Here is a 16364-nt window from a genome sequence, read left to right as displayed (position 1 = left end):
AGAGACTATCAATAGTCTTTTCTTGCAGGATATCAGAAAAAAGAGTTATTTTTTTTTACATTTTGTTTATTATTGTGTTATTTTTTAATTCTTTTTGGCTTGGGGGGAGGAGGTAATTACATTTATTTTTTTTTTTAGAGGAGGTACTGGGAATTGAACCCATGACCTCATCCGTGCTAAGCATGCACTCTATCACTTGAGCCATGCCCTCTGCCCCAAGAAAGAAGAATTATTTGGTTTTATTAAGCATGAATGTTTCTTGAATGTAATCCTTTGCCAAGACGGAGTCAGGTAGTATCCGAGCTTGTCACTCACAACTGCTTTCATCTTTAAATATGATCTTGATTAGATCTCAATTTTATAAAAGCGGAACTTAATCCCTAGTGGCAAACATAGACCCAAAAGAGCTTTATGGATCAGTCACAAGGAAGGAGGCACCAAATGGGTAAGGGTTAAATGATTTTCTGATATTCTTTGAAATTTAATTTTCCTCTTCCTACTACAGATGAAATGCCTCTGAGTAATGTCAAGTATATGAATTACCAGCCTATGTCTCAAGAATGGAAACTTTTTATTCAGAAAAAGTTGAAGATACTTGCTTGAAGTTTACTTGAACATTATTTAAAAAACTATTTTAAAGATTGACAATAACCAGAGGCGAGGGTATAGCTCAAGTGATAGAGTGCATGCTTAGCATGTATGAGGTCCTAGGTTCAATTCCCAGTACTTCCTCTAAAAATAAAATAAATAAATAAAAACCTAGTACTTCTCCCCACCTCCCGCTAAATAAATAAATAAAATTAAAACTAAAAAAAAAATTGAAAAAAATGAATACAATATAGAATGATCTTAATTGTTAAGAGAAAAGCAAAGAAAAAATCTAGGTAATTTAAATTTAACTTTGACACATAATTTGTTACTTACATTTTGAGAGGATATATCTAATATTCCAGATGTTCACAATATTTAGTCCACTAAATATTTTCCCAAGCAAAAAGGCTTTTTAAAACTGAGAAATTTTTTAAATATTTATTAATTCTTTTAAAAATAAGCCCATTGCATGTTAACATAAATAATACATTTTAATGAAAAATCACTATTTTCAAAAAAAAAAACTTATGAGAAGAATAAAATTGTTTTATAGTTTTGCAAGTCTCCTTGGTATCTGGCTTCGTGGAAGAGAGCTGGATTTTCTTTTCTGCTTTTTATGGTGCTATCTGGCTTTGGCTGAATAAAGAAAATCTGGATTCATACAGTTATGTAGGAGATCCTCATGTACCTCCTAAAAGGGTCTCGGGGCCCCCAAGGTCCTTGGGCCACACTAGGGAAATGCTATTGTAAAAGAAAAAGTAATAGGTTGAGAATCAGAAGAACTAGATTCTTATTCTGGCTTTTCCATTTAATTGAAGCATAACTTTGTGCAAGGCATTTAACCTCAGTTTCCTCATCTAGAAAATGAGTATATTAATAATTCCTACCCCACAAAATTATGTCCTGAACATTAGATGAGAAAATATATTTGAAGCACCTGGCATGTGGTAGAGCTTAATACGTATTAGTCTGTCCAGAGAAAGACAAATACTGTAAGTATGATCTCACTTATACGTGAAATCTAAAAAACAAACTCATAAGAAAAGAGATCAGACTTGTGTTTCCCAGAGATGAAGGGTGGTGGCAGGGGGAATTGGAGGACACTGGTCAAGAAGTACAAACTTCCAGTTACAAGATAAAGAAGTATGAGGGGTGTAATGTACAACATGACGACTACAGTGAACACTGCTGTGTGATATATAAGAAAGTTATCAAGAGAGTAATCCTAAGAGTTCTCATCCCAAGGAGAAACTTTTTTTTTCTTTTTTCTTTTCTTTTTATTGTACCTATATGAGAAGATGGATGTTAGCTGAACCTCTTGTGGTGATCATTTCACAATACATGTAAATTAAACCATCACGCCGTACGCCTTAAACTTATACAGTGATGTATGTCAATTATTTCTCAATGAAACCGGAAAAAAGCAGAAATAAAAAAATAAAAAATATGAGTCTGACTAGGAGGACTACTACATTACTGTTATGAGTGGGAGTGACAGCTGAAGATTGGGCAGTTACAGGAGCCTATGGAGGAGGGAGGCCTTGGCTAGGTCTTCAGAGGAAAGAAGGGTCGGGGGAGGGTGTAGCTCAGCGGTAGAGTGGATGCTTAGCATGCGTGAGGTCCTGGGAGTACCTCCATTAAAATAAATAAATAAATTTAAAAAACTAATTACCCGCCCCCAAAAAGGAAAAATAAATATAAAAGAAAGGATGGAAACAAGCAGAAAGACCAGAGAGAGGTCACAGGTTTTATACACATTAGAAAAACGTTTTCTGTATAATGTAAACATGCTTATTATAGAAAATTTGGAAAATACATTTCCCCTGCACATATTGAAGTCATTCTGTATGTACAATTTGTAATCTGTGTCACTTAATGGCATATCATGAGCATTTCTCCATGTTATTAAATTCTCTCTGACAACATTGATTTTAACGGCTGCTTAAGATTCTATTGCATGGATGATTTATTTGACCATGCCCCTATAGGATATCCAACTTGTTTTACATTTTTTGTAATCATAAAAAAAAAATGCTACACTAAGCATTTCTCTTAATGAATCTTTGCCCTAGTTTGTGAACACGGTCTAGGTTAGCTTTCTAGAAGGAAAATTACAAGATGATATGTCTTAAGGTTAAGAGCAAACACTGGAGTCAGTTGACCTAGGTTTGTATCTCATCTAAACCCCTTCTTAGATGGGGCAAGTCACTTACCCTCTCTAAGACTTAGTTCCTTCACTCACAGATGAGTAACATTTCCTATCTCACTGGGTTCTTGTGAATGTAAAGTATGTTTCATACAACCTGACCCAAAGTAAGGGCTCAAGAAATGTTAGCTGTTATTATCATCACAAACTGAATTCATATATTTAATGACACATGTAAACACATACAACTGGTCTGTTTCTGGGCTGTTGGTTTAGTCTCTTTATTCTGCCTGGGTTTGTACCAACTGCACACTGAAGCCTTTAATTATTTATATATTATTTGTTTCATAAAGGGTTTGAGGTAGTGGGCTAAAAATATAGAGCAAATTCCCCCTCCTTTCTCCTCTTTTTTTTTTGGAATTTTTCTTTGCTTTTCTTGTCTGCTTTTTACTACAAATGGATGGTAGAATCACTTTATTAAGTAACAGAAGATTCCATTAGAATTGTGGTTGAATGTTGGAAAAGTGAGAAATTTACTTGGTAAGAATTGACATCTTTATGAGCTTCATTTTTTCCCTAAGAACGTGGCTCATCTCTCCAGTTTTTAAAAGTCTTGCATTATAACTTTAAGCAAAATTTTGTGATTTTCTAAATATAGGTTCCTCACATTTTCCAGTAAGGTTACAGCCAAGTATTTTATGGTGGTGTTATTGTTACTTCTATATCGGAAAATACTAGCCACAATAGCTAATATATATTGAAGGCTTACTATGTGCAGATTAGGTTCTAAATGCATTACTATATTAACTAATTAAATCCTCATAACAGCTTTATGAGATGAGAACTATTATTTACATTCCCATTTTGTGGATGAGGAAACTGAGGCCAGAAGCATTAGGTTCACATGGTTAGTAAATGGACAAATAGGGCTTTAACCTCTTGCCATCTGGCTCCACTGCCCACGATCTTAACTACTATGTTATTTATTATGTCTTCTATCTGGTTATTCTTAGTTTGTAAGAAGGCTACAGATAACCTTTATATTTTTCTTGTGTCAAGTGATGTCTCTGAGATCTATTATTAATTATCAGTATTTTAGAACTGATTCTCATGGATTTTCTTTGTATACAACCATGTCATCTGCAAACAATGATAAATTTACTTCTCTCTTTCCAAAAGTTATAACTCCTTTTAAAAAATTTCCAGTCTTACTGTATTGGATTTTTCAGAATAGTATTAAATAACACAGCAATGAGACAAGACATTCCTGTTTTATTTTATCTTTACATAAATTGTTGACTTCATATATACATAGATGTGTTTATATGTAAAGAATATTAAGACTATTGAGGATGTTTAAGAAAATGGAATTGACTTACCATGTGCTCTTTGGTGACTATTAAAAATGATCAAATGGTTTTCTTGTTTGCTTTATTTTTGACCTATTATACAAATAAATTTCCCAATACCTAACCCTGTGTTAATTCCTGGGATAAACCCTAATTGGTTCTGGTATTATTATTATGCTAGTCAATAGTGTATTATGTGTTAATCTTAAATGTTTTAAAAGATTTTTACATTTATATTTATAAGTGAGATTGGTCCATAGGTTTGCTTTTTCTGGGGGGGGGGGTTCTGTTTCTGACAGGTTTTGATATTAGGTATATTCTGGCTTCATAAACAAATTGGGTAGTTTTCCATCTTTTTCCATGTTCCAGAACACTTTCTACTTTTCTATTCATTCTGACAGATAAATACTGTATAATAGAGATGACAAAGAAGAGAATGCAAATTGGCAGAGATTATTTTGCCTCAGTAACTCTGCCACTTTTGTAGCTGGAGGACAGCCTTGATTGTGAAGAAGCAATTTGGAGCAGTAGGAGGGTCAAACGGGCCATTATTTTGGTGATGAAGAGTGCGGCTGGCTGGGCAGGCACAGAGGTGAGTGAAGGTGGGCCTGGGGAGTGAGGGGAGTGCTGAGCAGGACAGGAGCTCAGGAGAAGGTGAAAGGAGGGTTTATAATGGACTGGCTGGCAGTGTTACACAAGGACATAAAAACAGGAGCAGGTAAGAACTGGGCCTGAAGGTGAGGCATGCCCGAGGGCGAAGGGAGGATTATCTGGGAGTGGGTGCTCCTTCCATTCCAGAAAAGTTCCCAGTGCTCTGGCTTGTTGGCCACTGGCTCCTGTTGGAGAAGGTAACACTCTTTCTCACCCACCACTCCCTGTCTTCATCCCAGCAAAGTCCTATAGCCTATGGTATAGCAGGACTTGACATGCTTCTGAGCACAAGGGTTCAGCATGGAGAGCAGAGCAGAGGGAAGCAGAGGAGAAGACAGACTTCACCAACTCTGACTTTATGCCTGGGACCGAGTCCTTTAAAAGTTTCTCTATTTCTCTATTTCTTTTTCAGTCCTTCTCTTCTGCTCCTCTGTAGCTCATGCAGACAGACCCACAGTCCCTGCTGTTCTGTAAGGCAAAGGAAAGTGCTGTAGGACAGGCGGGGAGCAATGTGGTAGAGAATTACTGGGAACTGTTCAGCATCATGCCTGCCACGTAGCGGAGGCCATTCTGAATGAAAAAACAAAGACATTACAGACAAATGAAACTCAGCCCATCTAAACTTACTTTCAAGTCAGTCAGAAATTCTAGGCTCTTTTCATGCAAATCCTTTTGAAAATTATTTTAACTAATGGCAAAACTGACATCACCGTTTCATAGATTTTCCTCTCTCCCTTTCACCCATGGATGGGTTAGTTAACAACCAACAGAGCAGCCACCAGCTTGACATCAGGAGGAAGATGCCAGGAGCACAGATGGTCCACAGCCCAGATAATTAGCTTCTGAAGATGAAACAACATCTGATAAGTCTTCTGTGAGTGTAGAGTTTGGCTGGGCACAGAGAGGGCAGAGAACAAGCAGGCCTCCCCAACAACTCTTTTTCTTCTTAAAATGTCGGCACAGCGCTCACCCACTTCCTGTTGACTACCTACTTGTAAGACCTGCAGAGAAGAATTAAAATAAATATTGTAGACACTCCACCCTAAAGGAGGGGAAGAATAACTCCCCACTCCTTAAGTGTGGAATGCACAAAGGGGCTTCCTTCCAAAGAGTACGGGATGGAAGGGGGAAGGCATGTAATTTTACAGCGGAGAAACCTGATAAACACTAGTTCTACTAGGTGATAAAGGTCAATGTCGACAGCCATCAATTATGTGGATAGTATGTATTCTTGATATAATGTGATGAAAACAGCACTTTACTTCTGTGATCTTCCTCTCCCAAACCCATAACCCTAGGCTAATCATGAGAAAACCACCAGATAAATTCCATTAGAGGGGTGTCCTGAAGAATCCTTGACCAGTACTCCTCAAAACTATCAAGGTTTTCAAAAACAAGGAACATTTGAGAAACCGAAACAGCCAAGAGGAGCCTAAGCAGACATGACAACTATATGTAATAAGGTATCCTGGATAGGATGGTAGAACAGAAAGAAGACATTAGATTAAAAACTCAGGAAATCTGAATAAACTATGAACTTTAGCTAATAATGTATCAATACTGGTCCATGAATTGTAACAATGTACCAAACTAATGTTAAGATGTTAATAATAGAGAAAGCTGTAGGGAGGCATGTTAGAACTCCCTGTACTGTACTGTCTGCTCAGTTTTTCTGTAAATCTAAAACTGTTTTAAGAAATAGAGTATAGTAATAATAAGAAGAAGATGGGACAAAGCACCTCCAACTCCTTTAGGCTTCATAAGCATTTTCTCAATTATTTGGCTTTCTGATTTTCATCCTTTGGGGGCACTTACACTGCACCCAGGTCTCCTTATAGTTTATCCTATCCACACCCGTTCCGTGCTTCTCAGAACTCTGTCCCCCATGGGCTACGGTGATCTCATTGAGTCTCATGGCTTCAGTCACCACTTCTCTTATGGCCATTTCCAAATCTTGTCTGGTTCGGATCACCGTTCATCCAACTCCCGGTTACACAGCGCCCCCTAGGCGTCCAATTTAGCATTTCCAAATCCAAACCCTGTTTCTCTCTAAACTCGCTTCTCTGATTTCTTGTCTCACAAGGCCAGAACCCTGGGGACCAACCCCAGACTTCCCTTTCTTAGGCTCCCTGTCAGTCGGTCCCTAAATTCTGTCACCGACTCCTGCTTAGGGCCTTTTGTATTGTGTTCTCTTTCCATTCCCTTTGCCAGGCCCTCAACACTTCTGGGCTCCTTGCCTTCAGTATTCCCTTTCTCCTCCCTATGTCTTTGCCTCATTTCTTTCCTTCTTTTCCATTCCTTTAGCAAGTATCCACAAAGGAAAATGCAGAGATTCTCTCAGGCCTCTGCCAGGCAGTTTATAACTCCTCTCCACTCTCAATTCCTCAACATGAATTCCTTTTCTCTATCTTCCCTGGAGAGAGAGAGAGAGAGGGAGAGGGAGAGGGAGAGGGAATGTGTGTGTGTGTGTGTGTGTGTGTGTGTTTAGGTGTTTATTTACTTTTTGTGTTTGAGATAAATTCACAAGGAGGGCCCATACAAAGCCCATTTTAAGAGCACCAGCCATTAACCTAGTTTTATCAGGATTCAGACGGACCTAAATAGTGACAAGAACCACCTTTGAATTAGGTAATGGAAACAGCTGACATAAAATAGCTGCAGAACACAATCAAATTAAGACCTGAAAACGAGGGCGAGAGGAGATAATGAGGAAATTTTAAAAGGAAGGAAAGGAAGACTTTTATAAACACTGCTTATGCTTATAATGCATCGTATGCAATAAGTTATTACCAGTCCCACCGAGCCAGCCAGGAGTCGAACCTGGAATCTTCTGATCCGTAGTCAGACGCGTTATCCATTGCGCCACTGGCCCTGAGACAGTCACACTGGCCTCAATGATGATACCTCAAGCTTATACTGCAGGGTCTCATGGGACGTGTAGTCTCTTAACGGAATTCTGCGAGCATACAAAGCATTGTGGGAAATTGGAGTTCGTCGAGAACCAGACGCTGAGATTGGTGACTCTTCCGAAGCCACTGCGTACGTCACTGTGCAGCCCGCGGATTGGCGGGAAGAGCCACTCCCCACCCCTCCTCCTGCCGCTCCGGAGCCGTGGGAGACGCTCTAGTTGTTAGGGAGACTCGTCCCGCCTTCTGGGGGGGCTTTTTTTCTGCTTTGTGATTGGCTGCTAGTATCAGGGAATCTCGGCGTGGACAGCGCGAGGGAAAAGATGGCGGCGATGGCGGTCGGCGGTGCCGGTGGAAGCCGCGTGTCCAGCGGGAGGGACCTGAATTGCGTCCCCGAAATAGCTGACACACTGGGGGCTGTGGCCAAGCAGGGGTGAGGGCATGGACCTCTACGAGCGGAATGCGGGGTCCGAACTCGGGGACGGAGAGGGGCAGACCAGTCATACCCTTAGAGGCAGGGGTGAGGGGGGTCGGAGTGTATAAGACGAGGCCAGGAGAAACCATTAGTCCTTGCGGGGAGAAGTCTCGGGTCCTGCAGCGTGCGAGAGAGAGAAAGAAAAAAAAAAAACTTTTGGAGGGCGTGTGGTCACTGAACCCCAAAGTCGGGGGAGTTATCAGGTAAACTCAAAAAGGGGGCATGCAGACCTCCAGGGCACTGGAGAGCGAGGTTATAGCCCGAGAATAAGAGAAAGTGTTAGGGCACTTGGGAGAGAAGAGTTAAACCTTGAGGGGGGAAGCATGGGTAGCACTAGAGAAGATCTGGATGTGACAGTCCTGGAAAACCAGTGACAACAGAGTAGAAAATCCACGTGGCGTGGATTTTCCTCTTTTCTCCTTGCTCATCTTTTCCATAGCTGTGTTCTGGGGAGAAATTGAGGCACAGTGCAGCGGAAGTGATATGCCCCAGGGTGGGCTGAATTCAGCAGTCCAGTGGGTGACTGGTGGCAGCTGAAAGGGTTGTGCAGAATCGAGATAGCCTAGTCCATTTACTTGGATCTCTGGGCACTGCTGCTCTCTTTACATGACAATTCTGGGTCTGTCGCGGTTGTAGGTTTGATTTCCTCTGCATGCCTGTCTTCCACCCGCGTTTCAAGAGGGAGTTCACTCAGGAACCTGCTAAGAATCGGCCGGGCCCCCAGACACGATCAGACCTACTGCTGTCAGGAAGGGGTAGGGACCATCCCACATGCCCCTTAATTATTAGAGACAGTAACGAAACTCATGCTTTATCAGTGCTTTTCTACTCCTCCTTTCTTGACTTCGATGTATTGGTTCTTCTCTGGGATATAGACTGTTCTCTCCTTGGTTACCTGCTAAAAGCCTCAGTTTCCTATTCTGCATCAGGCTATTCTGTATCTGCTAGAAAAAGTTTTTGTGTCTCATCTCTACTCTCTATTCCCTGTTAAGAACTAGAAATTGAATGAGTAAAGTTCTGAACCTTATTTAGTCTTTGTCTTTCTTGGGTGGGGGAGTGCAGACTGGAATACACTAATTGTGGGAAAGCTTTCTCCATGGATTCGTCCAGACTCAAAAGTGGAGAAGATCCGCAGGAACTCGGAGGCGGTAAGACTGACCCCTTCACTGAATCTTTCTAACAATCAGGTTTCTAAACAAGCTGGGTGGATAGAACAGTTTTTTCCCCCCTCCCTAACTTAGTAAATCTAATATAATGCAATTAAAGTTATTTGGGTTACTAGCTCTTAACCTTTTCCTCTTGCTCACCATTCCAGGCTATGTTACAGGAGCTGAATTTTGGGGCATATTTGGGTCTTCCAGCTTTCCTGTTGCCCCTAAATCAGGAAGATAACACAAACTTGGCAAGAGTTTTGACCAACCACATCCACACTGGCCACCACTCCTCCATGGTATGGCTGAGAGCCTCCTTTCTTGCTGCATATTATGGTAGTCGGGCTGTGCTGAGCGCCGTCCTGTTCCTAGCCATTCAGTAAAGTGCACATTTGGCAGAATTGAAATGTCAGTACTGCCTGCCCCCAACTAAAAGTGGTAAGCAGAGGGTTATAAAATATATAGAATATTCAGTTATTTTCAGAAACTTACAGTGAAATTAAAGACAAGGCAGATACTTGTATAAGGATATACACAAGATACGTGTACACATAAATATAATCACAAATTGGGACGAGCATAGAAGGGAATTAACTTGAAATCTGAATCAAGATCTTTTTAATTGAAGGAGCTTTCTGGACCCAAGGAGTTCAAAATAGAGTTCTAAATAGGGTTACTGTTTATGTGCAGTTCTGGATGCGGGTACCATTGGTGGCACCAGAGGACCTGAGAGATGATATAATTGAGAATGTACCAACTTCACACACAGAGTACAGTGGAGAGGAGAAGACATGGATGTGGTATGTCTCCTTTGCTGCTGTACCAGGGCAAAGGGTAGGGTGAGGGGAAGTTCAGGCTGGAACCTGTAGGAAGATCTCCTTAAGATATGGTGATTGGTGGGCCATTTGCATTTGACTATTTTTTCTGTATTTGACTCTGGACAGGTGGCACAACTTCCGGACCTTGTGTGATTATAGCAAGAGGATTGCGGTGGGTAAGTCCACAAAGGTCCTGGGCTAGGTTAGCCTCCTCTGACCTCCTGTGACTAAGAATCAGGAGTTTCAGACTTGGCTGCTGGGCAGTTTTGCTACTTTCTCTGTGCCTCAGTCTGCCTTGCTCTTAAGGAGTAAAGAGATCTTGCACAAAAGAGCAGGGAAAGGCTTCTGGCCTATCAGTGATTGACAGGTCTTTCTATTCCCTTGTGTAGCTCTTGAAATAGGTGCTGACCTCCCATCTAATCATGTCATTGATCGTTGGCTTGGGGAGCCCATCAAAGCAGCCATTCTCCCCACCAGCATTTTCCTGACCAATAAGAAGGGATTTCCTGTTCTTTCTAAGATGCACCAGAGGCTGATCTTCCGACTCCTCAAGGTATGTAGCAGAAGGGTTTTAAAAGTGCTCCATCTAATCCTCTTGCCTTCTTCACATATGTGTGATGGGTTTTTTTTTCCCCCTCCTCTGTGGGGCTGACTCTTTTCTTCTCTAGTTTCTGGGGAACAGTTTCAGTGAAGTTGGGAGTCTCGAGGGCAAAAAGGCAAATGACAACAGGAGCCCCAGAAACATTTCCAGATCTCATGAGAACTTTGTAGAAAGTTTCATTCAAGAAATTACAGCAAGGTGGGCTGGGTATAGCTCAGTGGCAGAGCCATGCTCGAGGTCCTGGGTTCAATCCCCAGTACCTCCATTAAAATAAATAAATAACAGTCATTAGTAAAGTTAAAAAAAAAAAAAAAAGAAGTTACAGCAAGAATCCATGGGGCCCTTTGAGCCAGGAAGATGCTAATGTGGCATAGGTGGGCTTTATAAGTTCATTGAAGCCTCATGCTGCTTCAGTTGGTGTCTAGAGGTATTTGTTGGAATGGAGAACTGCTGATCTGGGCCTTACTTTATGCTAGAGCTCTTTGGCCGTAAACTGTAATACTGTCCTCTTGGTTTGAGGACTGTGTCTGAAGGTCTGACTTATTCTCACAGTTGGAGGTGCAGTTCATCATCACAGGCACCAACCACCACTCAGAGAAGGAGTTCTGCTCCTACCTCCAGTATTTGGAATACCTGAGCCAGAACCGACCTCCACCCAATGCCTACGAACTCTTTGCCAAGGGCTATGAAGACTATCTGCAGTCCCCACTCCAGGTGGGTCCCCCACTCCAGGAGGGAGGGAGGTCAGGGGAGGAAATGTCTCTAGAGAGCAGGTGCCCTAAAATCCTACCAAAGCTCAGGAGGCACTGGAAAGGTTCTGGTGTTCTGGCGTGTTGTCCTTGTCAAAAACTGGCTAACTTACATCGCCTCTTTTCTCTCATTCATCAGCCACTGATGGATAACCTGGAATCTCAGACATACGAAGTGTTTGAAAAGGACCCCATCAAATACTCTCAGTACCAGCAGGTACAATGTGGGTCCCAGATTGGGTCAAGCACAAGGCCTGGGATGACCTGGGTGAGGATGGCATTATAGTCATGAGATCTTCTCTCCTTCTGCCAGGCCATCTATAAATGTCTGTTAGACCGAGTGCCAGACAAAGAGAAGGACACCAACATCCAGTGAGTGCTCTCCTGGTGACCCCAGATACCTGCTTACCTGCTTCTCTTCATGCCGACTCAGCTTGGCTCTGCCCTCTCTTCCTTAGAGTGCTGATGGTGCTGGGGGCAGGCCGGGGGCCCCTGGTGAACGCTTCCCTGCGGGCAGCCAAGCAGGCCGACCGGCGGATAAAGCTGTACGCCGTGGAGAAGAACCCAAACGCTGTGGTGACGTGAGTAGCGACCTCTCTGCTGGGATGTTTGTCCCCTGTACCAGTTTTCTTATGGGTGTCCTCACTTGTATCTTCTCTCTTTTAGGCTAGAGAACTGGCAGTTTGAAGAATGGGGAAGCCAGGTGACAGTGGTCTCATCGGACATGCGGGAGTGGGTGGCTCCAGAGAAAGCAGATATCATTGTCAGTGAGCTTCTGGGGTCCTTCGCTGACAATGAGCTGTCACCTGAGTGCCTAGATGGAGCCCAGCACTTCCTAAAAGGTGCCTCCAGGCTGAAGGGGACTGGATTATTAGCTGGGAAGGCTGGGCCGGGTTGGGGAGGGGTGAGTGGGGCAGCAGCCAGCAGGAGGTTACAAGGCTTAGGGGAAGGTGGGGCAGGCTTGGGTCTGTGTCCTTAGCAAATGAAGTAGTCTCTGAACCTCGGTGGTCACATCTGTAAAATGAAGGGAGTGGACCAGGGCAGAGACTCTTAATCTGAGGTCTGCAGACTCTTTGAGGTGACATGACATGTACCTCGGGCTTAGCTTTCCTCAGGATCTCAGAGGATTTGGCGTTAAGAAAGAAGAACCACTAGATTAGAATACCTTGGGTTCCTTCCAGTTTTACTCTCATGTCACTCTATAAATGAACCTAGAAGTGAATCCCTCAGGACAAGAGCTGGGAGCAGGTCGGCCTGGGGATGCGACAACATGGAGCTGCCTGGGTCTGTTTAGCTGTGGGAGGTCTGACCTTTTGGTTAGTACAGGTGCACCATTTCCATCTCTTGGGAGCTAATGGGACCCTTCTGCTCTGTAGATGACGGCGTGAGCATCCCTGGCGAGTACACGTCCTTTCTAGCTCCGATCTCCTCCTCTAAGCTGTACAATGAGGTCCGAGCCTGTCGGGAAAAGGACCGTGACCCTGAGGTAAAGAGCCACTCTCCTCTGGAGGACTTGTCTCTCTTTAGTCCTTTTCTTTTTCTATATTAGCATACCTGTTTTCTTCCACTGGAGAAGATGAAGGAGGGGTTGGGGATGTGGGAAAGTGGTTGAAGTGAAACTATGGTTTTTACCTTTTTCTGCATCCCTGGACCTTGAGCCGCATTCCCTGAGGAAGGAGGTGGCTCTCCCCTGTCCTCTCTAGCTCTTGTTCTCTGCCTCTCGGGACAGGCCCAGTTTGAGATGCCTTACGTGGTACGGCTGCACAACTTCCACCAGCTCTCTGCGCCCCAGCCCTGTTTCACCTTCAGCCATCCCAACAGAGGTGGGTTCCTGCGTGGCTGTCCTCCAACTGGATGGGTGAGAGCTCGCCCTCCTGGTTTCTTCCCTTGCTGCCCGGGGTCTGCGCTATCTGGTCTCTGTCTAGGCTTCCTTTCCTGGTTCCTGCTCATGTTTTACCAAGTTGTCTAGGGCTTCTGGCCCCTCATCACCCACACGGCTCTTCCCTGACAGATCCTATGATTGACAACAACCGCTACTGCACCTTGGAGTTTCCCGTGGAGGTGAACACAGTGCTGCATGGCTTTGCAGGCTACTTTGAGACTGTGCTTTATCAGGATATCACTCTGAGTGAGTGTCTGGGGCAGTGGATGGCGGGTGTGAGGGCATGCTAGCTGAGCAACTAATGTACATGTTTCACTGAGAGTCACGGGGAGCCCAGGAATCTGTGAATGGGGATCTCTGATTACTTGTTTATGGGTTCACAGAAGAGATTCTCCTCAACCTGGGCAAAAAGCAGAGTCATAGAGACCTCAATATTTTTCATTATTTTGTCCACTTAGGTATCCGTCCAGAGACTCACTCTCCTGGGATGTTCTCATGGTTTCCCATCCTCTTCCCTATTAAGGTAGGCGTCACCTTTAAGGCTCCTAGGGTTAAAGAGTAACTTTTGCCATTGGTGTTCTGCCCCTTCCCTTCTCCCAGGATGATACTCGGCTATGACCCATGTTCTGCTGCTCTTGGATTCTGTTTTAGGGATGTCTGTAGTGGCCTTCTACTTGGCTTCCCATATCTACTCTGGCTACTCTTCTATCCATTCTCTACCTCCAGCAAGAGTCATCTTGTGAAAACTCAAATCTGATCATCTCTCTCTCCTGCTTTTAAAATCCTTCAACGTCTTCCCATAGCCCTTAGGATACAGGTCTTAAATCCTTACTAGACTTTGTGTGATCTGGCTTTAGCCTGCCTTTTCAGCCCTGTCCCCTTCATTACACTGCTTCAGTTGTCTGGACCTTGTCTTGGTTCCTCTAATACCCCATGTTCTTTCCTGCCTCGGGCTTTCACAGCTTTGTAAACTTATTTGCTCATTTCTTGACCGAGCTAACTTATCTAATAGGTCTCATTAAACATTCCTATTGTCAGATGCCTTTCCCTGACCTTCTAGACTAGGTTAGCATTATCTTTCACAGGTGCTTTCATAGCACCCTATCACTGTTCACAGCGTTCATCCCACTTTTGATTATTTGGCTAGTGTCTGATTGTTCAATTCCGTTTATTCTGATAGACTTCTAATAAACATCATGAGGGTTGGAATATCATGTTCGATCATTTTATCTCCACACCTAGCTCAGTACATGGCCACAAAAAGTTCATTGGCTCCACCCTGAACCTCCCTGTCTTTCTTCTTACAGCAGCCCATTACGGTACATGAAGGCCAAACCATCTGTGTGCGTTTCTGGCGATGCAGCAACTCCAAGAAGGTGTGGTATGAGTGGGCTGTGACAGCACCAGTCTGTTCTGCCATTCACAACCCCACAGGCCGCTCTTACACCATCGGCCTCTAGCCTTGTCTGCAAGTGTCCAGAGCTTTAGAAGTTGCTTCAGGTTCTGTTCCTGTAGCACAGAAGATGCAGTACGCTGTGGGTGCTGATTGGCCTTGCCCATCAAGAGAAGAGCGTTTCAGTCTGCTTTCCTACCTTATGGCAAGATGGGCAAAGGATGAGAATTGCAGGGCTCAAGCCACCAATCTGTGAAGACTTCACGCCAGGGCATGAGGAATTCTTGTTAGACCCGAGGCTACTCCAGCAGGCACTCAGCTTCAGGTGCTCCCTGGGATGGCCCTGAGAACATGTGGATTGAACATATTTTCAGCCCTTTCCCCTTCCCATCTTTGTTCCTGTTTTGATGGCTTTGTGTAAGGAGGAAATACAAATAAAGTGAAGTTATGGCCTTTCCTGTTCCAACCCTGCTGCCCCCTGCCTCTGCTTCTCCACCCATTACTTACACGTGTTCAGATTTGTGTTCTTGTCCAAGACTTGAAGGGGCCTGGAGTTTATTTCCTATTTAAGAAGCTTAGTGGTAACTCTTGGACTCCTGGGTATAGGCCTTTCTGACCAGCTACAGAGAGGTCTTGTCCATTAGGACCTGTGATTAGACTCTTCTCTGGGGAGAAGGAGTAGAGTTTGCCACCTTGGAGAAGGATGGGGTAGTGAGTGAAGCCAGCTTCCCTTTCAACTTCCTGAGCTGCTGCACTGCCAGCTCCTTTATTACCTCTTGGGAGAGAACTGGAAGTCATTCAGGCATGTCCAGCAAGAGGCCCTCTATTTTGTTTGAATAAAATCACAGGGTTAGCATTTGAAGCCCTTAAGAGATAATCTAGTCCAATTCTACATTTTACAGAAGAGGAATTTGAAATTGTACGATGATACAAAATTGGTATTCAAATCAGGATTCAACACGGTTTTTCTGACCCAGTGGCTCTTCATGTTATAACCAGCTACTATATTAAGTAGCATCTATATTAAGTAGCTGAAGTCTCTTAGGGTTCTGGAAGCCCTTGGGACGTGAGGGTGGGCATAAGTTCCTTCTCTTTCTGATAAAAGGGCCGAGGACTGCTGCACACAAGGAGTCAACTGAGAAACTCCCAAGTTTACCCTTGCAGTGGGAGTGGTGTGGGGCACCGATTTGAACTGAAGGTAAGTGAGCTGTAAGACCAGGCAGAATGTGGAAGAAGACAAATCTGTGACAAGACCTGTCAGGTCCAAGCGCTGAGAGCAGGAGGTGTAGAGGCCGCCTGCACAGAATGGGGATGTGGAACCCAGCATCCTTCCCGATGTGGAGCAAATGCAGTTACTCTGCATAAAGCTGTGCGGGAGAAGTCCGACGGGACCCACTCGGCAAATCAGAGTAAAACTGGCCAAGGACGTCAATGGTACCTCCTCGTTGGCTCCGCCCACGCTGTCAGCCTAGTATATAGGAGCGCCCGGGAATGGGACAGGAGGGTCCTTCTCTTCTGTTCCCTGCCCGGTTCCCCCGCCTTCCGCAAGTCTTCTAGCCAATGAGAGAGCGACGGGCGGTTACCTAAGGACGCTCCCACTTTCCCAGAGCCTCGGAAAGGTTAGCCAATCAATGGGAACTTGATGGTTGCTA

General features: G+C 43.9%; 1 protein-coding gene, 2 long non-coding RNA genes and 1 other non-coding gene across 5 annotated transcripts; 1 reads left to right on the top strand and 3 right to left on the bottom strand.

Annotated features, from left to right (window-relative positions):
- Window positions 1-5077: 5077 nt before the first annotated feature.
- On the bottom strand, window positions 5078-7760 carry LOC140696858 (uncharacterized). Its single transcript, XR_012073441.1, has 2 exons — window positions 7528-7760; window positions 5078-5738 (listed from the first exon to the last, which is right to left on the bottom strand). It is a non-coding gene; the product is annotated as an uncharacterized lncRNA (long non-coding RNA).
- TRNAR-ACG (transfer RNA arginine (anticodon ACG)) lies at window positions 7537-7609 on the bottom strand. Its single transcript has one exon. It is a non-coding gene; the product is annotated as a tRNA-Arg (tRNA).
- Window positions 7761-7879: 119 nt separating the features above from the next.
- On the top strand, window positions 7880-15178 carry PRMT5 (protein arginine methyltransferase 5). Of its 2 annotated transcripts, none has more exons than XM_006217225.3 (17): window positions 7880-8076; window positions 8755-8873; window positions 9181-9266; window positions 9434-9568; window positions 9960-10069; window positions 10214-10263; window positions 10477-10640; window positions 11241-11402; window positions 11577-11654; window positions 11751-11809; window positions 11896-12018; window positions 12104-12279; window positions 12814-12923; window positions 13167-13260; window positions 13449-13565; window positions 13778-13842; window positions 14627-15178. In XM_006217225.3, exons 1-17 carry the CDS (start codon window positions 7967-7969, stop codon window positions 14777-14779), a joined length of 1911 nt encoding a protein of 636 aa, XP_006217287.2. In that variant the 5' UTR covers window positions 7880-7966; the 3' UTR covers window positions 14780-15178. The 2 variants fall into 2 exon arrangements, with proteins under 2 accessions (XP_006217287.2, XP_072818903.1); XM_072962802.1 differs by lacking the exon at window positions 7880-8076 and adding an exon at window positions 8104-8180.
- LOC140696856 (uncharacterized) lies at window positions 14471-15960 on the bottom strand. The gene is made up of 2 exons (XR_012073439.1): window positions 15220-15960; window positions 14471-15123 (listed from the first exon to the last, which is right to left on the bottom strand). It is a non-coding gene; the product is annotated as an uncharacterized lncRNA (long non-coding RNA).
- Window positions 15961-16364: the final 404 nt, after the last annotated feature.

This window comes from Vicugna pacos, chromosome 6 (assembly GCF_048564905.1).
Source record: "Vicugna pacos chromosome 6, VicPac4, whole genome shotgun sequence".
Lineage (NCBI taxonomy): Eukaryota > Metazoa > Chordata > Mammalia > Artiodactyla > Camelidae > Vicugna > Vicugna pacos.
Note: the sequence above shows the minus strand (reverse complement) of the source record. Positions and strands in the feature narration are given on the sequence as shown.

Excerpts from the sequence above, each read along its gene's own strand:
- PRMT5 (XM_006217225.3), top strand. The coding sequence starts at position 7,967 with ATGGCGGCGATGGCGGTCGGCGGTGCCGGTGGAAGCCGCGTGTCCAGC. Across the intron at positions 11,403-11,576 it reads ATCTGCAGTCCCCACTCCAG|CCACTGATGGATAACCTGGA; the intron begins GTGGGTCCCCCA and ends CTCATTCATCAG. Across the intron at positions 12,280-12,813 it reads AGCCCAGCACTTCCTAAAAG|ATGACGGCGTGAGCATCCCT; the intron begins GTGCCTCCAGGC and ends TCTGCTCTGTAG.